This window comes from Megascapheus bottae, chromosome 6 (genome assembly GCF_031878675.1).
Source record: "Megascapheus bottae isolate mThoBot1 chromosome 6, mThoBot2.hap1, whole genome shotgun sequence".
Lineage (NCBI taxonomy): Eukaryota > Metazoa > Chordata > Mammalia > Rodentia > Geomyidae > Megascapheus > Megascapheus bottae.
Genome location: NC_143514.1, coordinates 80064119 through 80084049, shown reverse-complemented (window position 1 = coordinate 80084049; position 19931 = coordinate 80064119). Strand labels below are relative to the sequence as shown.

The 19931-nt window shown below is 44.7% G+C and overlaps 1 protein-coding gene across 15 annotated transcripts in view; it reads left to right on the top strand.

Moving 5' to 3' along the window:
* Camta1 (calmodulin binding transcription activator 1) overlaps window positions 1-19931 on the top strand; it is a 684963-nt gene that overhangs the window by 659009 nt on the left and 6023 nt on the right. For 4 of the 15 annotated variants that reach the window (XM_090335924.1, XM_090335918.1, XM_090335917.1 and 1 more), the window contains 9 exons: window positions 219-534; window positions 929-1467; window positions 4214-4401; window positions 4867-5113; window positions 6156-6227; window positions 7682-7702; window positions 9521-9714; window positions 11128-11202; window positions 14337-14367. In XM_090335924.1, coding sequence (XP_090192050.1) covers window positions 219-534; window positions 929-1467; window positions 4214-4401; window positions 4867-5113; window positions 6156-6227; window positions 7682-7702; window positions 9521-9714; window positions 11128-11202; window positions 14337-14367 — 1683 coding nt within the window. The remainder of the gene's footprint in view (window positions 1-218; window positions 535-928; window positions 1468-4213; window positions 4402-4866; window positions 5114-6155; window positions 6228-7681; window positions 7703-9520; window positions 9715-11127; window positions 11203-14336; window positions 14368-19931) is intronic. The other 11 variants (XM_090335929.1, XM_090335927.1, XM_090335921.1 and 8 more) reach the window with 11 other exon arrangements.

Sequence of the window (19931 nt, the reverse complement as noted above, 5' to 3'; positions counted from 1 at the left end):
TTTTGCTTTTCTACCCAAGCAGGCTTCAAATTACAATCCTGAGATCTCAGTCTCCTGAGTAGTTAGGATTGCAGATGTGAGCCACTGGTGCCAGGCAGAGAGATGCTTTTAAAATGGCAGTGTTGTGTGGACCCTCTTGAGAGTCCCGGCAAGGACCCGAGTTCTTGGTCAGGTCCGTCGGGCCTCTTGTTGAGGAAGCCTGCTGTGTCTCCCCGCAGATGTGGGCCTGTGCCCTGGGACATTTGGAGGCTGCTGTGGTGCTGTACAAGTGGGACCGCCGGGCCATCTCCATTCCGGACTCTCTAGGAAGGCTGCCCTTGGGAATTGCCAGGTCCAGGGGTCATGTGAAGTTGGCAGAGTGTCTGGAGCACCTGCAGAGAGATGAACAGGCCCAGCTTGGACAGAACCCCCGGATCCACTGTCCCCCGAGTGAAGAGCCAAGTGCAGAGAACTGGATGGCCCAGTGGCCTGGTGAGGCCATGAGCTCTCCAGAAATACCCAAAGGAGTCACTGTCATTGCAAGTACCAATCCAGGTAAAAATTCAAAGCTTGCATCTCAGAAGTTGACAGCCCCCCAGTTTGCTTTGTGTACTGGTCCCCATTGCCGTCTATGTGTTAGTCACATATGTCTTAAATGGGGGTGTTTCTTTAATGTTTCTGATTTTACTTTTTAAATGCCTGGCGACCCCCTCTCCTCAGAATATGGAACGTAACAAAAAATCTTATGTTCATGCAATAAATATCCATTTTTTGGAGGATTTTCTGATTATGATATATGCTGCTGGGGAAGAATTTAACATTAAGGATATGTCTTGAGCCCCAGCTTTGTACTTTGTGTCTCTCAGGCTTAGAAAAAGTGTTAATTCTTTAGGATTCCGAGTCTTTTTTTATCGCCTATCCTGACTGTCCTTTCTACTGTACTTTTCAGAGCTGAGAAGACCTCGTTCTGAACCCTCTAATTACTACAGCAGTGAGAGCCACAAAGATTATCCGGCTCCCAAAAAGCATAAATTGAACCCTGAGTACTTCCAGGCAAGGCAGGAGAAGCTACTTTCCACTGCACTGAGTCTGGAACAGCCAAATATCAGGAAGCAGAGCCCTAGTTCTAAGCAATCTGCCCCCGAGACAATGAGCCCCAGTGAAGGAGTGAGGGACTGCAGCCGGGAAACCTCCCCTCCCACTCCTGAGACTGCAGCATTCCAAGCCTCTGGATCTCACCCAGTAGTAAAGTGGAGTTCCAAAGATCTTTACATTGGTGTGTCTACAGTGCAGGTGACTGGAAATCCGAAGGGGACCAGTGTAGGAAAGGACGCAGCGCCTTCACAGGTGCGTCCACGGGAACCAATGAGTGTGCTGATGATGGCAAACAGAGAGGTGGTGACTACAGAGACGGGGGCCTACCGAGATGGGGCAGAGCACGTGGGATGCTCTCCACCCGTGGATGACATTCAGGTGAGCGCACGACAGGTAAGCCCGCAGAGACTGGAACCTCGAGAGCAGCTGCCGTCTCTCTGGTTGAGTTCCAAAGGTCATAGAATTGTCTTGCTGTTTGGTCTTGTGCGTGAGAATGTTGGAGTATCTTCTTTCCTTGGACTGCATTTTCTTTCCGTGAATCAGGCACTGTGAATAGGGCCTGAATGCCGGGGCCCAGGTCTCGGCAAAGGCTTTCTTCTGGTGCCAGCTCCTCAGAACTCACTTGTGAGCCACAGTCTTCTGCATCCTCCTTGCCTCCAGGATGAAAACTTCACTGTCACTTTGGGGAGGGGGGGGTGTTGTTTTTCTTTTCTTTTGTGCTGGTCCTGGAGCTTGAACTCAGGAGCTGGGCATTGTCCCTGAGGTTTCCTTTAGCTTAAGGCTAGCACTCTTCCACTTAAGCCACAACTCGATTTCTGGCTATTTTGATGTTTTATTGGATCTGAGCCTCACAGACTTTCTTTGCCTGGGATGGCTTTGAATTGCCATCCTCTGGTCTCACCCTTCTAAGTAGCTAGGATTACAGGAATGAGCCACTGATGCCTGACAGTTTCACTGTTTCAAGTGCCGGTTATAATAGACTCAGAGCCCTAAAATAGCTAGAATGCTTGGATGATCTAGATGACTGGCACAACCATTGCCTGCCTTTGTAAAAGGTGGATATGGCAGGTGGCTTTTAGTAGTCTTCATGAAATGTGTCCAACAGTGATGATTGATAAATATTTTAAAAGTATCTTCAAAGCTGATGTCTAAGGCTGCTCATTGGCTGTCTGGACAAAAACATCTATAAAACAGGGCTAGGAGTGTGGCCTAGTGGTACAGTGCCTGCCGAGTATGCATGAAGCCCTGGGTTCGGTTCCTTGGCACCACATACACAGAAAAGGCTGGAAGTGATACTGTGACTCAAGTAGTAGAGTGCTAGCCTTGAGAAAGCCCAAGGATAGTCCAGACCCTGAGTTCAAGACTGGACCAGCCAAAAAAAAAAAAAAGCTATAAAACACAGAATCCTTTGCCCATTAAAGTTGTTATAGATTAAGATAATATATATTAAAGTAAACTTGAGACCCTAGCTATTAAATAAATTCTGGCAATTAAAATATGCAGGGGAGAACCAAAGGTAAGAACTGGGTTGGATATCTTCTTGCAGTTTTCATTGATACAACCTAGAAGAGCAAAAGGAAGACCTGCTTTCTTAGTAATTCATCCTATAGAGGTGATGGATATAGGAGACCCTGCATCACAGCCAGCTGTCCTTGGAGAAACCTGACTGCCAGCCCATCCTCTTCCCTGCCAACCCCCAGCCTTTAGCACATCTGTGAATGCTTACCTGTTCCACTCCTGAAGGATCAATGCATGCTCAGCCATGTGCTCCACTCCCGGAGAATGGAAGGCCACCACCACTGAGTTGCCAGTCTCTGCAGTCAGGAGGATTCCTGCCAAGCTAAATCAAATAATTTGTGGTTTTCTTATGTGGTTTTTGTGGTGCTGGGGATTAGACTGAGACATTGCACATGCTAAATGAGCACCATACGACTGAATAAAATCCTTTGCCCTTTTAAAGAGTTTTGTGACAGGGTCTCACTAGGTTACCCTGGCTGGCCTCAATCTGTGATTCCTCTCCCCCATCCTACCACATAGCTGGATTTACAGGTGTGCCCACCATTCCCAGCCTAAATCAAGTAATGCATCACAGGACTGGCAGATTTCCTCCATGAGGCACTGATAGTGTTTATGAGCCATGAAGACTTTGTCATAGTCATATAATCTGCCCTATAACACACACACGCAGCTTTAGAGGATATTAAATGAATGAGTGTGGCTTTATTCCAGTGAAACTTGATTTACATAGCTGGCTGATTCAGCCTGGTATGATTACTGAGCCCTGTTAACTATTTCTGAGGGAACCCATACCAGATGTCAGTATTAACCAATTTAGAACTATACTTATGAACATATAATAGTAAAGAAATTACCAGTTCAAGAGAGATCAGCTTTTTGAAGATTCTAAATTATATGTTAAGAATATCTAGGGATACAAATGCCAGTAACATAACTACTTTGGTTTAATTAAACACCATGACAAGAAGTCCAGAGGTCTACTTGTGGCTTTCCTCTCCATGTCATTGGCTCTATAGTTACGGCTGCTCAGGCTTATCTGAAAAGAAGAATGGCCAGGTTCGAAGCATATGGGTACCTTTTCATCAGGACAGCACCTCCATCTGCCTGGTCTTACGGGACCAAAAGTAGGTTGTACCCCCACCTCCCAGTGCAGGGTAGTGGAAGATCAAGAAGAGGAGTCTCATAATTGGCTTAGAGCAGTCACAAGCTATCTCCGGGAGTTTAGCACATTGCTATCCTCCACAAGACTGGGAATCCCAGGCAAGGGAGTTGGCGTGATTGAGTATTGGTTAGGCATATCAAGATTCCCATTGGAATTTCCAGACAGGAGATTATTAGCTGGTTAATCTAGCTGAAAATAAACAGTAGATATCAGACAGAAGTTCCCAGAGGCAGGACTAAAGCTTTCTGGCAAACGATGATTATGACTACGATTTATAGATAATCAGCACTCGGGGTCTCGTGTTGTTTGAATGCATTGTACTGTAATGAGAACCTGCCTGCCTGTCTGTCTTCCTTTGCTTGTTTGTTTTCTTCCGAAGATGGGGGGTGGAGGTCCATAGTCCTGATAACGGGGAAAGGTTAACTCCTCGTGGAGTGTTCATGGACCTTCTTGTTCCAGGTGAACATGATGACCTTGGCAGAACACATCATCGAAGCCACCCCTGACCGGATCAAGCAGGAGAACTTTGTGCCCATGGAGTCCTCTGCATTGGAAAGGACAGACCCGGCCTCCATTAGCAGTACAATGAGCTGGCTGGCCAGTTACCTAGCGGACGCTGATCGTCTGCCAAGTGCTGCCCAGATCAGGTCAGGGAGATTCTGGGGGTCACTGCCTGAGATAAACGCCATTGAATTCAACTGCAGGTGGGGGGCATGGTTAAGTGTATTAGGGAAACGCCATGTGATACAGGGAATCAAGGACCCATCCCATTGTCCTTCTGGTTCTGACCTTGCTCTTCTGTTATTTTCACCCTAGATTAGAGTTTAGGGTGTTTTAAGGTCTCCCTACTTTAACTGAAGTTTCATAATGGCAAGGGAGTTTACTTAGCTTACTGTTTAGCAATAGTATCAAATCACAGCAGGCACTAAGCATGAGCCAACTTAATGCAAGAATTCAAGTTCTGAGCCTGTTTAGCAAGTCACCGGACAGAATGAAGCATTTTCTTAAAGCCTCACAGTGGCTGTAGGGGGGGTGCTGTCTTGTCTCCTCAAGTGGTAGGTAATGGATTGTGCACATCCATCTTGAACCATGTCTCCCTTTTCTCATTTCAGAAGTGCATATAATGAGCCTCTGACCCCTTCATCTAATACCAGCATGAGCCCTGTAGGCTCTCCCGTCAGTGAAATAGCGTTTGAGAAACCTAACCTTCCCTCCGCGGCAGACTGGTCAGAGTTCCTGAGTGCATCTACCAGTGAGAAGGTAGAGAATGAGTTTGCCCAGCTAACTCTGTCGGACCATGAGCAGAGAGAACTTTATGAAGCTGCTAGGCTTGTCCAGACAGCTTTCCGGAAGTACAAGGTGAAGTGTGAGCGTTTTCGTGTCGTGGTGTTCTCAAGGTCTGGAAAGAGATGAAAGGCAGAAACACATCACATCCTTTTTTTTTCCCTCTAGATTCATAGACTTTTTATTGAAAATTATTAATTTTGACATATTAGATTATTAATAAATAAAACTGGCGCTGGGAGTTTGGCCTAGTGGTGGAGTGCTTGCCTAGCGTGCTTGAAGACCCGGGTTCAACTCCTCAGTACCACATACATAGAAAAAAAGCCAGAAGTGTTGCTATGGCTCAAGTGGTAGAGCTCTGGCCTTGAGAAAATCCCAGGACAGTGCTCAGGCCCTGAGCCCAAGCCCAGGACTGGCAAAATAAATAAATGAATTAATTAAATAAATAAGACTAACCAGTATTTTGATGACTGTCCTTGTCTCAACTTGATGATAATGGATTTTATTTAGTTAACACAAGTAAATCAACGTCTCTGCTACATGGAATTTGTCGCATAAAACAAAGGTTTTCACCTGAAGGCCTGGGAGTGACTGACTTTAGTCGCCCACAAACTTCCTGGGAATTATGTAGGAACATTGAGTATGTTCATTTTGTGGAGAGACTATCAATAGTCTTTCATAGATTCTTGAAAGGATCTTGCACAGCTTGACACATGTAACTCTAGCCTCCCACCTTCTCTACCCGCATCCCATGTTGCCAGGCCTCCACTCTGTATAGCCTGAAAGCCAATAACCATCAATTAGAAAATAAAGTGGCTGGGGTTGTTTTAGGAAGGAGATCTGGTAAGACAAATGGTACAATATCTGCTAAGTTGTCTTAAAGTGAATATTTTAAGTCTCCTAATATCCAAATATCATCAGAGTTTGATTTAAAAAGGAAAACTAGAAGTTTTTTTCTATAAATTCATTTCTCTTCCTAACATATTTGTAGTTAATTTGTTTTGGTAAACCTGGAGTCTCCGTTGTAAGAAAGTAGCAAAGGGGGTCTGAGTTGTGAGAACAGACAGTTCCCGTATGCCAGCCTCCTTGCTCATTCTCCCCCTGTCTTCCCCCTTAGGGCCGACCCTTGCGGGAACAGCAGGAAGTGGCTGCTGCTGTCATTCAGCGTTGTTACAGGAAATACAAACAGGTAAATTTCAGTTCCAGGTCACAGAAGGAAAATGCAAACTTAAAGTGGGGCTGAGGACCGTGGGGTGCAGTTTGGTTGAGGAGTACAAGGTACAGTTCATAATAACAAAGGCATAGCTTGACTTGCCTTGATATAAATCCAGAGAACAAGAAAACAAAGGTGTCTTCCACAAAGCTTTGTTTAGAAGATTCGAGAACATCTCAGTCCTCCTTGAGACAGGATTGTATTCCGGAAACAGCATTGAGCCTCAGGGTTATCTAACTGCTGTCAGATGGGAGAGGGGCCTGGTGCTTGTGGGCATGAGTAGACCACATTTGTGGTCACGCCATAAACTTAACTCCTTGGCTGCTCTGAGGGAACAGTTCTGTTTATAGATGAAGAAGCTAATTAACAAATTACATCAGTATCAGACTTTCTCACCATCAGGATGGCTATAAAATACTAGAAGTTGCCTCGTTGAGCTTTGACTAGTTTGCATGTTAAAATTACTCCTCATACCAGGCATGATAGCTCATCCTTGCTGTAATTCCAGCACTCAGGGACTGAGCATCATGAATCTAAGACCAGCCTGGACTACATAGTGAGAGCCTATCTTAAAAAGTTGTGTCAGTTCTAGAGAAGATTCGGCCAGGCACTGGCCTGTAATCCTAGCTACTTAGGAGACTGAGATCTGAGGATCACGGTTCAAAGCCAAACCCTGGCAGGAAAGTCAGTGAGACGCATCTCCAATGAACAACAATAAGACCAGAAGTGGTGCAGTGTCTCAGAGTGGTAGAGTGCTGGTGGAACAGTACCCAAGCCCTGAGTTCAAGCCCCATAGCCAAAATAAAAATAAATAAATAAAAGTTCCTAGAACATTTATTATTAGGTTGTGTTTTCTCAGTAGATTCTACATTTTTATTTAAGGAAAAATAAATGCTAACATGTAAAATTGCATGGAAATTAGGGTTTATGCTCTCTTGTTCTGATATAAGCTTTGATTTCTGATATGGGTCGCATTCATGCTCTCAAGTTTTCCTAGGATTAAAACTCATTCATGGGACAGAGAAGGAACATCTGCTTCCAGCCAGTTGAGTTCACGATCCCAGACAGCTAGGGTTTACTGTGTAAACGCTGACACCACAGGCTCTAGAGCTCTGCCATAGGAATCCCAGCTGGCTTGTTTGGTGAGCAGGCTCGCTGTTAGCCTAAGACATAAACAGAAGCAAGGTTCCCAGCCTGTTTCCAGCAGGGTTTTTCTACAAGGTTCCCTCGCAGAGAAGCACTGTCCACAGCTAGGAAGATGGAAGGCACTGCTTTAGGAAACAGTGACAAGATGGGTATTTTGGAAAATGGAAGGCATTAACATAACCAGACTGCCTTTTTTTTGTTTTGGTTGTTTTATGGTTCTAGATTTTAATTTCATTCTACTCAGCAATCTGACATTAATCTTGTATTTTCTGTCTCTCCCTAAGCTGACATGGATAGCCTTGAAGGTAATGACACACCAAGTCCTCTCACAGACCATTTCACCAGTCACAAACTCCACGCCATCACCACCTCTGAGGAGGGCCATTAGGATGTCACGGTCACCATCACACCCCTGAGCAGGCCACTGACCACAGTGCATCTGTACTCTGGGGACCTTGGGCCTATTCAGTTGGAGTGGGTTTTGGCATTATGGTAATAAGGCATTTTCTTAGCTCGTGTCGGTTCATGTAAGCCAAATACAATGAGTTTGAGGCCACTAGGTAAATCTCTTTCTCTGATGGCCTTTAAGGTAGCCCAGTCATTTTAAATGTGCAGTGTGTGCAGGCTAAGACCAAGGAACCCACGCAAGCCCTGTAGGATACAGTGCTTTTGTCGTAAAAGATTTTGCGCTGATGGAAATGGAAAGCAGGTTAACTGCGACCGAAGGAGGTTCTTGCAGAAGCTTCTGTGTTTCTTATACATCCAGAGACATCATTAGTTTTATGCAGGGGGCTCTGAGGGATATTTTTCCTAAGGGCGGTAGGTTGCCTTCTTTGAAGCTGAGACTTCTTGTCTCCGAGTCCTGGTCTGTTCCCTTGTTATGAGGACACTGCATTTTTCAACCCATGTGAGCCCTGTGTTTCTCATGCCTAGAGACGGATACTGCCGGTGCCTTCTGGGATTCCCCTCCCTTCGTGCTGGACCTTGCTCCTAAGCATCCCTTCTTCTCTGACGCCCTTCCATGGTCCACTGTCAGCCTGACAAATGTTTATTCTTTTCAGGGTAAAATGACTTACAGGTGTCAGCGTTTCATGATAAGCCTTGTATTTGGGACCTTGTAACTCAGTGAGAACTTTGTCATACAGAACAATAGAAATCAGATGCTAGCTGCTAGATCTGTGTATTTTATCATGGGAACTGGGAGGCATAAAAAGGGTTAAAATGTTTCCAAATTGAATAACAAATTCTAAAATAAGCATTTAAAATTATACTTTCTAAACACATTTTAGACTCATAGATGTCTAACTTTATTGCTATTAAAAATATTTTGAGCTGGGAGTTGTAGCTCATGCCTGTAATCCTAGTTACTCAGGAGGCTGAGAGCTGAGGATAAAGGTTCATAAGCCAGCCCAGGTACTAAAGTCCAAGAGACTCTTATCTCCAATTAACCTCTAGAAAAAGGGAAGTGGGGCTTGGCTCAAGGGTAGGGCAGTATCCTTGAGTGCTCAGGTACAATGCCCAGGCTCAAAATTCAAGCCCCACAACTGCCAAATAAATAAATAAATAAATACTTTGAGCTAGGCACCAGTGGCTCATGCCTGTCATCCTAGCTACCCAGGAGACTGAGAACTGAGGGTCGTGGTTCAAAGTCAGCCCAAGCATTAAAAAGTCTGAGACTCTTATCTCCAGTTAACTACCAGAAGACACAGAAGACAGGAAGTGGTGCTGTGACTCAAGTGGTAGACTGATAGCCTTGAGCTGAAGAGCTTAGGGACAGTGCCCAGGCCCAGAGTTCAAGCTTCACAACGAATCAAAAATACACACACACACACACACACACACACACACACACACACACACACACACACACACACACACACTCTCTTTGGGGAAAAGCACATTGCAGAGCATTATTTTATCTACACATAGGCAACCCTTAAAGTAACACTGCACATTTTGGGAAGGTGAGAAGATTTCCTTCCCTCTTGGTGGCTAAGCCCCAAGCAGAGAACAGGCTGAGAAACAGTTCAGGGCCTCTCTTCTGCCTTTCCCTAAGCTCAGCAGGCTCACACTTTGTGTGGCTCCTCTTGTCACTGTCGGGCCCATTCTTGTCTCCTCTGCAGTATGCACTTTATAAAAAGATGACCCAGGCGGCCATCCTTATCCAGAGCAAGTTCCGGAGCTACTACGAGCAGAAGCGGTTCCAGCAGAGCCGGCGCGCTGCCGTCCTAATCCAGAAATACTACCGGAGTTACAAGAAATGCGGCAAGAGACGGCAGGCACGCCGGACCGCCGTCATCGTGCAGCAGAAGCTCAGGTGGGCGCAAAAGCTGGAGCAGTCAGTGCCAGAGCTTCCCCTGCCTGCGCCCTCAAGCAGGCGCCCTCTGCTGGGTTGCCGCCAGCCTCTTTGTGGGACCTACAGTGTGTGCAGTCACGTTCTTTTCACTGTTCTAGGGAGTGTCACTTTGTATGGCCTTGCCTGTGCTCCTGGTCTCGTTTGCCCATTGAACTTCTCTTTCCCTCCCACCCATTAGTGTGATGAAGTTCACACTTGGAGCCATCGCTCTATAGTAGAGTTGTGTGCATTGTAGAGCCGCCAGCATGACCTTGGAGGAGTAATGAGTGTTAAAGCTATTCCATGCTTGAGAGTGTTAACTTCTAGCAGAATGAAATGTATTGATTTTAAAAATAGAGCATAGGGCTGAGAATGTGGCTTAGTGGTAGAGGGCTTGCCTAGTATGTGTGAAGCCCTATGTTCAATTCCTCAGTGCCATATAAAAAGAAAAAGCCAGAAGTGATACTGTGGTTCAAGTGAGCAAAAGAAGCTCAGGGACAGTGTGCCCAGGCCCTGAGTTCAAGCTCCAGGACTGGCAAAAAAAAAAAAAGAAATAGAGAATAGTCAAAAGATAACAGGCTTGGTTGTTGTATACATTTGTAATTCCAGCTATTCAGAAGGCAGAGTTTGGGAAGACTGCAGTTCAGAGCCAGCCCTAGCAGAAAGTTAGCAAGAATCCCATGGACTTTTTAGTGCCCAGGCTGCCTTTGAACTGTGTTCCTCAAATCTCAGCCTCCTGAGTAGCTAGGATTATAGGTGTGAGCTACCATGCCCGGCTACAAAATGCCTTAAAAAAAAAAAAAAAGAAAAGAAAAGAAAAAGAACAAAGCCAGGGCCGGGAGTTTGGCCTGGTGGTAGAGTGCTTATCTAGCATGCACAAAGACCCAGGTTCAATTCTTCATACACATACACGTATAGAAAAAGCCAGAAGTGGTGCTATGGCTCAAGTGGTAGAACACTAGCCTTGAGAATGCCTAAGGACAGTGCTTAGGCCCTGAGTTCAAGCCCCAGGACTGGCAAAAATAAATAAACAAAATAAAAGTAGAGAAGAAAGTGGCAAAGAGTAGAGAAGGAGCTGAGCCTGGAGGACCACATGTCCACAGCCAGCCTGGGTGGGCTACAAAATAAAAAAATTAAAGCAGAGAGTAAGAGAGCATTTATGGGACATCTTGTTTTCCATCTTTATTTTCTCCCTAAAGCTTGGGGGACAAGACTTAGGTCCTGCAGTGTCCCAGCGGGCTGTCTGGACAGTGCTCTCACCATGGTGTACATGTGCTGTGCAGCTAGATTTGCTTCATGAAGCGTTGAACTGAAAGCCCCTCACTCCCGCCAGGTTTTGCATAGTGCTCCTTATGGAACTCTTCATAAATGGCAATCCTGTTTTCACTTTTCCAGGAGCAGTTTGCTAACCAAAAAGCAGGACCAAGCTGCTCGGAAAATAATGAGGTTTCTACGTCGATGTCGTCACAGGTACACAACCCTCCGCGTTCGGTTTGTTCAGCACTAACCTCTTAACCGTCCTCTGTGCCTGTGTGAGGCTCCCGTCCCTGGCAGAGCTCACTAGCCTGGCACTGGGCTGCACCTCTGGAACTCTGGGAATGACTTAAGATGGCTGTGCTTGGTCAGCCATGGCAATTCAAGCCAGTGTTTTTCTGTTTTTATTTGGGAGTGAGTGTAATTGAGATGTAGTCAGTAGCTGTCAGTTCAAGGTGTCCTTTAACCTGCCATTCATGTCACTTAGCATTGTGCTCCTCACTGCGCATCCTTACGACATCAGCGTGCATCCAGACAAAATAACGGAAGTGCGTGTTCCCAGGGGAGGAGACAGGTGCATCTCCTGCCATCCAGGTTTTCTTTGTGAAATTTCCACTAGCAGGTGGTGCCCTCTGCTGGCTGTAACAGCCATTTCTGTTTCTACACGAGTTAGTCTGTGATAGCAGAAATGACTGGGGTGAACTGCAGAGGCAAAGGGAGCTGGGGTTAGAACGATATTTTTTGGCTAGAAGGAGCTGGGATCCTGGGTGCCGAGCAGTCCCTGAGGATGTAATGTCTCCTCACAGAACTCAGCTCTCTTTTCTCTACTCTGAGGTTTTGGCATGAAGAGTGAGTTTCTTTTTCTTTCTTGTTTTGTTTTGTTTTTTTAGCCTAGACTTTGAGGGATTGTTGAAAGGTGGTTTATTTTTCTATCTAAGTATCTTATCCCAGAATCCACAACAGGCCACTGGAGCTGCATTTAGTGGACATTCTCGTGTCCGTGTTGTTTCTTGGTGCAGGTGAGAGCAGCAGGCTTGGCGCAGGCCCTCCTCTGTCTTCCTCTCCTCTCAGCATGCCGGGGCCTTGCATTTGTGCTCAGTGAGGTCCCTTACACAGTGCACTTTACTTCCATTTGAACCATCTGTTTGCCAAGCTTGGGAGTCCCTTACCTATGAGACTCTGTAGGGTTTAACCCTTGTGCTTTTACTTAATTCACCAGGACACGTTTGTATGACTGTAGAGGGGAACACATGCGGCTCCTGCATTCACAGAAATGAAGTACTATTTCCTAGCCTGCATGTGGTGAGAGCTGCACAGGTGCCCTTCACACCATGGCCAGTGAGGCCAGCTGTGAGGCCACATGGGACACAGCAAGTCCTGCTAGGAAGTGCACACCACGAGGGGAGGGTAGCAGGACACTGAAGTGGATTCTACACACTTTACAATCTCTCCTCCTTACGTTCGGTGTGCCTCTTAGTTAGCATTAGGGTGCTTACTGCAGGTAAATCAGTGAAGTTTCTTCATCGGGCAAAAATACACCAAGGACTTCCCTGGTGTGTCCTGGTGTCTTAGGTGTTCATAGTCTCCTCTTCCATTTCCTCTTCTGCCTCCAAAATGAAAGGCCCAGCACAGAGACCGATGGACTCAGAGCACTTGAGCAAACTCCTCTTTCAGGTGACTGCTGCATCTGTTCCAGACAGGATTTTTTTTGTTGTTTTTTTCCTTTTTTTCTGCCAGTCCTGGGCTTGAGCTCAGGGCCCAAGCACTGTCCTTGGACTTTCTCAAGGCTAGAGCTCTGCCACTTGAGCCTTAGCACCATTTCTGGCTTTTTTCTATATATGTGGTACCGAGGAATCGAACTCGGGTCTTCGTGCATGCTGGGCAAGCACTCTACCACTAGGCCAAACTCCTGGCCACCCAGACAGGTTTTTTTATTAATTTTTTTTTGTCAGTGGTGGGGCTTGAACTCAGGGCCTGAGCTCTTTTTTTTTTTCCAGTTCTGGGGCTTGAATTCAAGGCCAGAGCACTGTCTTTGGGCTATTCCCTCAAAGCTAACATTTACCACTTGAGCCATGGCACCACTTCCGGCTTTTCTATGTATGTGGTACTGAGGAATTGAACCTGGGCTTTCTTGCATGCTAGTCAAGAACTCTACCACTAGGCCAAACTCCTGGCCCCAGGGCCTGAGCTTTTTTGCTCAAGGCTAGTGCTCTGCCATTTGAACCACAGATTCACTTTTCAGTTTTTGAGTAGTTCATTGGAGATAAGAGTCTTACAGGGATTTTTCTGCCCAGGCTGGCTTCAAACCACAGTCCTCAGATCTCAGCCTCCTGAGTAGCCAGGATTATATAGTTGAGCCACCAGTACCTGGTTCCGAAAGGTTTTATTTTTACCACAATCATCTCAACATTGCTCTGCCTTAGACCACTTCACACAGACCAAAACATCAGTTACACCGATCTGTTCCTTCTTTCCTCATTCCTCCTAGGGTGATCCTTAGACTTGGAGCATAGGGACAGAAAAAGCAGGATGATAGGATTACATAAAATGCTACACGTGCTTTCCTTTGCATTTTTGTATGGCCAGGCAGAGCTTGGTGTTTAAAGTGGAGTATGTATCAAGAGGAAGACACTTAAATGAAGCACACCTAAACAAAAGGCTGCCTCCCAAAGCAAGATGAGCGACAGATCCTGCCACTCTAGTAGAAAAGTGTTTAACTTTTCCTAGGTTTATATTTTAGCTAAATATCACCTCATCATAAGAGTGACATGGAGGTTCATTAAGAACAGACCAGAAATTGTGGGCTCTGTTTGTGATTTGGCATGAGGTAAAGACACTTACTGGCTTTCTTCAACCTATAATTCAGATACTTAAAAATACAGGTAAAATTTAGTATCCTTTGACAACAGGTTACCTACGCTCAATAGTCATTTCCATTCTTGTATAGTTAATTAATATAGTGGAAGAACTTGAAAAGGTCCTAAGTGTCTGGCCCACCCAAGACTTGATGCAAACATATATTTTCCCTCTGATGTATGCAGTCTTGTTTCCATTCTTGGTCATTTAATGTTAAAGTCTGCACTATGTAGAAAATGACAAGGTAGGTAGACAGTAGGCTTCAGCAATCTGGAGCCCCTGCGAAGTCATGTGACCACCATGGTTTTTTAAGACTTAAAAATGGCGAATTTTGTACCTGCTCATTTCACATCCCCCACCATCACCGTCCTTGTCGTCCTGCCCTCCAAAGAAATCACTCTACATCCTTTCTGGTTGAAATAAAGCTATTGATAAGATTTCTATTGTGACCCTCATATGCTAATAGCTCTTTGGTATTGTTTTACTGCCCAAAGCCCTCTGGTGGATCATAGGCTGTACAAAAGGGTGAGTTTAGCTGCCTGCGAGCCAGTTTATCTTCCATTTTCAATATTTTGCTTTTTGCTTGCTTGCATGGGGCTGCAGCCTAGGTATGCCAGTAAATTTCACATCCATTTTGAATGACATAAGACAAAATAAGAACTAACCCTAATTACTAACACTGCTATTGTATTCAACTGGAGGGTCTTCACACTGAGCAGGTGTGGGATTGCATGAGTCTGTAGGAGGGAGGGGCCTCTGAGGCTACTGCCACGCAGATTGGCTGGCCGTTCACGGTAAATAAGGCTGCATTGTAAGACAACATGAAGCTTGGGATGAAAGCAGTTAGCCACAGCAGATCTCCTCAGAAGCTGCTTTGTCAAGTTTTCTAGAGCAGAATGGCTCATTGGGCAGCACTGGGCCCTCTGTACTAAGCCTATTTCTTGTTTGGAATTGCTATTACTCTGATCCTGTAGTTTCATTTTCTAACTCTCTCTTTTCCAGTGGTTTGAGATAAATCAGGGTATAAAGGTGCCTGATCCAGTCAACCGAAACCAGTCAGTGTATTACAGTGAGAAAACCAGCCTTGAGTGGCTAGGTAGGACTGGCTGAGTGACAAGGATGTAGTGCAGCTTCTGAAAGCGCCGGGGTCTGTGTTGTGATGGAGGCAGAGGGGTTGCTCTGAAAACACTTGCACTTTAAAGAAAGACACAGTCAGTGTGGCTGAGACTTGAGAATACAGTGCTGGCTTCTAACGATGCACAGAAGGCCGGAGACCAGCCGGACCCATCTGCATGTGCAAACTCACAGTAGATGCCGTCGTGTCTGTCAGAAAACTTGTTGCCGCTCCCGAGGTTTGAACTCAGGCTGGACGCTGCCCCTGAGATTATTTTGCTCAAGGCTGGTGCTCTACGACTTGAGCCGCAGTTCTGCATCCAGCTTTTTTTAGGTAGGTAGCTGGAGATTTGAGTCTCGTGGACTCTCCTGGCTGGGCTGGCTTTGAACTGGGGTCTTCAGATCTTAGCCTGCTGAGTCGCTAGGATTACAGGTGTGAGCAACCCGTGCCTGGCCTAGGAAAAGAACTCATCAACATTGAACTTGAGAAGACATTCGAATATCAAGAACAATGTGGGAGTTATCTCTGTTAATTACATCCAGTTCACCTCAACCTCACACTAACACTTCGTTTAGTCTTTTTTAAGATTATTTCCCACCTAACTAGATTTATGCTGATACTAATAGTTATTATCTCTTTAACCAAGAGTTGGCAGATAGCTTCGTAAATACCTTTTGCCAGTAGGTAAAAGCAGGCTTTTTCTTAAACAGCCAGAGAGTAAGTAAGCATCTTAGACTTCGCAGGCCATACTGTCTGTTACAGCTGCACAGGCTGACAGTAGCCACAGACAAGGCAGGAAACGGAGGCCATGGATATTGATAAGACTTGGCCAGCCCACAAGCTGTAGCTTGCCAAGTGGATGATAGGAGAATTGAGCTTTTGTAAGTTGTTCCTAGGGAGGAACTTTATCTGTATAAAAGTCTTGTCTAGTTTGAAACCATGGATAGTTGTTGAAGGAGAAGTTGGTTTTGAAGGGTAAAAAGGCAGGAGCCTCGTTAATTTAATGAATCTCTAGTGTTAGGAGGTTGTTTGCCACCTTGTCTATACCAGTATTGTCCTCTACGGCACTTCCTGCCGCCTTTCTACCTCCTCCTTCCCTTCTCTCTCTCTTCCTACCATTTCATACATAGATGTTTGTTTCCATTAGGAGCACTCCAGAAATAACCGAATGCATGCCCTGGTACTCAATTGAACTAAAAGTTGTAATATCTTGCATGTTAAGTGCAGTTATCAGAGCCTGTTGCAAGGAGCCAACCTTTTTATCAGAAGTGGTTGCTTATGCACTTTTTTTTTTTTTTTTTGCCAGTCCTGGGCTTGGGCTCAGGGCCTGAGCACTGTCCCTGGATTTTTTCTCAAAGCTAGAGCTCTACCACTTGAGCCACAGCACCACTTCCAGCTTTTTTCTATGTATGTGGTACCGAGGAATCGAACCTGGGTCTTCGTGTGTGCTAGGCAGGCACTCTACCACTAGGCCACACTCCCAGCCCTACTTATGCACTTTTGAAGCTTGTTAGTCATCCTGATATGTTCAGGATGGTTTTTAAGAGGATGTTTGCTCAAGTGTTTTCCGTGCCAGCCAGAGTCCCTTTCAATGCTTGCTGCATTTTGCTATGGACTCTACTCTGCTGATGCATGGAAAGTAAGCATTCCATAGCATCCCTGTGCCCCGTAGTCTTGAGGGAGTGTGGGAGGTGAGTGAAGGTTGCCCTCCTTGCAGGGGGGTGGTGCTGCCTGATGTTTTGAGGGGAGCTGGCCTACACAGAGCTGATGGACAGCAGTGCCCGCCCGCCTGCCCCCCCCCCAAGCGCTGCGCCCGCCCCGTAAGCACTCCTCTCCCTCACTCCCTTTACAATCTCCAAGTTGCCGTTCCTTCTTCCTGGGAGCTGAGCCTTCTCTGAGGAGGATGTATGTAGTTCTGGAATCTATTCAAGGATCGCTGACTTACCTTGTTAATCAGCAAAGTATACCATAGCAATTGAAAGCATATTCATTGAAAAACAATACTGGAAAACTTTAAACAGCCGTTTTGTGGTGCAATGCAAAACACTAGGACTGACCCAGACTTCCAGGTCAGCGCGAGGAAGCTCTGTAAAAGCAGGCTGTGGCTCTGTTAGCAGCCTCCTCTCCTAGGCGCATTTCTCTGGCAGGCTGGGAAAGCACCATGTGGTCTCCACAGTGGCTGACTCTTTTCTCTTCCTTCAGGCTTGGCCCCAGATTTGTCCAGTGACTGAAAACGAAGTAGCTAGTTCCTAACGCTGTCAGGGAATTGAAGGGTCGCTTTGGTTGTTTTTTTTAAAGAAGAGAACTATTCTAATTGGGGCTTTCTAGACCTCACAGCCACCACCATCTGTTATTATCAGCAGTGGAAATTGTGGTATTTAAATGCCTGCTTCCTGTAAATTGCTGGCCTACTTATTCATGTCCAATAAAGGTGGGCTCTGCTCTCTTACTCAAGTAAGAGAGCCATCATTAGAGGGAGGAAAAATAGCATGCATTGATCACCAGTTCTTTAGCAAATGACAGTCCTCTATATTTGAGAACTGAGTTTCCAAACCCTTCACTTTGCCATAAGCTGCCAGGCATTTTGGTAAGTAGTGGTTTCAATAAGGCAGCTTCATCTGCTCACAAGAGAAGCCTCATGAAAGACCTGCAGTGGGTCATTAGCCAGCCTGGAAGTGGGTCACTTCTCTGACTGCAATGTGCTCAACAGTGGTCTAGTTTCCAAGCAGCCTGTGTATTGAGTGAGCTATAATAATGTGAATTCGGGATGTGTTGTTGAGATTTTTTTTGTAAGTCTCCAAAGTAATTTGTCTCACCTCTTTTAGGAAATGAATATTTTTGGAACACAGTGGTGTGTGTTAAGTTGCAGACAACAAGCTCTGTGTCATTCTTATTGGGCCTCTTTGTCTTTTTTATTTTGCGACCCTAATGAGATTTCTGGAAAATGGCGAGATCTCTCTTTTCCTAAATTGCCCACAAGCTATTGAAGCTCTCAGAGCAACAGGTAACTAATCAGAAAGCCACATCAGGCTGTCCTCTTTATTTTTGAGGTCCAGCATTGCAAGAATATTCCTGCTGAAATCCACTGCCTCATGAAACATTTCTCTGGCTGAGCTTCACTAAGTGGATGTAATCAAGCAGCTTTGCCTTATGCTTTTCCCATGGAACCATTGTTTGCTACAAGTTTATGAAGCAGGCCTACTTTATTTCCTCGGGAATGCCTGTAGGACGTCTGATGGGGATAAACCCAGTGGCTTTTGCTGGCTTCCCTGGCTGTTGCTTACACATCATTTCAGTACATTACGATGCTATTTTTTTTTTTTTGGCCATTGTTGAGACTGGCATAGTATTTCAGTGTGGTGATTATTTTCAGCCTAGAATGCTTGGGGAAGTCCTGAGATTGTTTTTCAGTTTTAATCACTGAATGGTCGCAGGTCAAAGTCTTGCTGTAACAAGATTGCTGTAATACTCAGCTAGTCATAAGAGGAGTTGTTTTCCAAGTTCAGGTGGGCAGTTCAGAAATGTGTTCTTTACCATGCTCCTTAGGGAAGCAATAACATAGCTTTGTAACTGTGGCAGCCATTGCTACTGGCCTGCACTTAATGATTTAGGAGTAAGTGCATTATAGTGGAATCATTTCTTTTTTTTTTAAATTGACAATCTGGACAATATTCTTAGCCTTGTATGAGCCTCATATCTGTAATTCCTGAAGACAATCAAAACTTCAGTAGCCTTTAGCTCAGTTTGTGGTAATGTAAGTCAAAACTTTATTGAGTTACCTATGTTCCAAGTTATAGAGATGCACAAACCATGATTCCAATTCAAACTTTTCAAGTCAATATATATCATGTCTATGTGCTGAAAAATGTATGTATAACCCAGGCAATATCAACGAACTTGTGTAGTCTATTGATGGTGGCTTGAGTTTATAAAAATGGATCGTTTTTCTTCCACTTAAATTTTCAGTTTTTGTATGTAGACGTTTAAGAGATGTAATACTAGTAGATGGATAGAAAAATACTTTATAAGCTGAGTATTGTTGTGCATGCCTGTAAATCCTAGCTACTCAGGAGATTGATATCTGAGGATCGAGGTTCAAAGCCAGCTCACATGGAAAATTCCAAGAGACTTTTACCTCCACTTTACCAGCAAAATGCCGGGGATGGACATGTGGCTCCAGTGGTAGAGAAAAGATCTAACAAGAGTACAAGATCCTGTGTTCAAGGCCCAGTACTGGCCTGAGTTCAAGCTCCAGCACTGACAAGACAAGGAATAAAGGGAAGGAGGGAGCAAAGAAAGGAAGGCAAGGAGAAGAAAGGGAATAAATACCTCATAAACCTTTTAGAGAATGACTCCCAGGAGTGCTTATTGTTATATAGAAGAAATATATATTCGTGGTCACACATTTCCATTTCATGGGAATGTAAATACCAAGGAGAATCACTCAGGAATAAGGTTCCAGCTTTACCCTACTTCTTGGAAAGATGTACTAATAATCGTACTGTAGTGACGGGTCATGTCCTTGGCTAATAACAAGGAAAGACAAAAACTTTTAACTTTGAAACATCAATTAGCCATATCCAGATCTTAGAATTGGTTGAAAATTCTAGTATAACGTATTGATATTTAAATTGCTTTAATGGTAACCATTTTCTATTTCTTTGGAAGTAATATAGCTTAAAAATTATTTTATCTAATTGATGTTTGCTTTAAAACAAAAATGTACTCTTCCAGATTATTAACTCTCAAATAATACAAAATTCTGTTTGTGAATTCAAAGTTTCATGGAAACTTGCATCAATATGATGTATAAATTGCAATTGGAGGGTCTAAAAATCTTCCTTGATCCTTACACACGTTCTTTGTGCATATTTTCAGATTTGCCCCATAACATTGAAATTAAATAGTATATCTTATAATTGGTTGCCAATTTTATGGAAAGTTTGCAAATTCAAGTTTTCTATAAAGTCTTTTG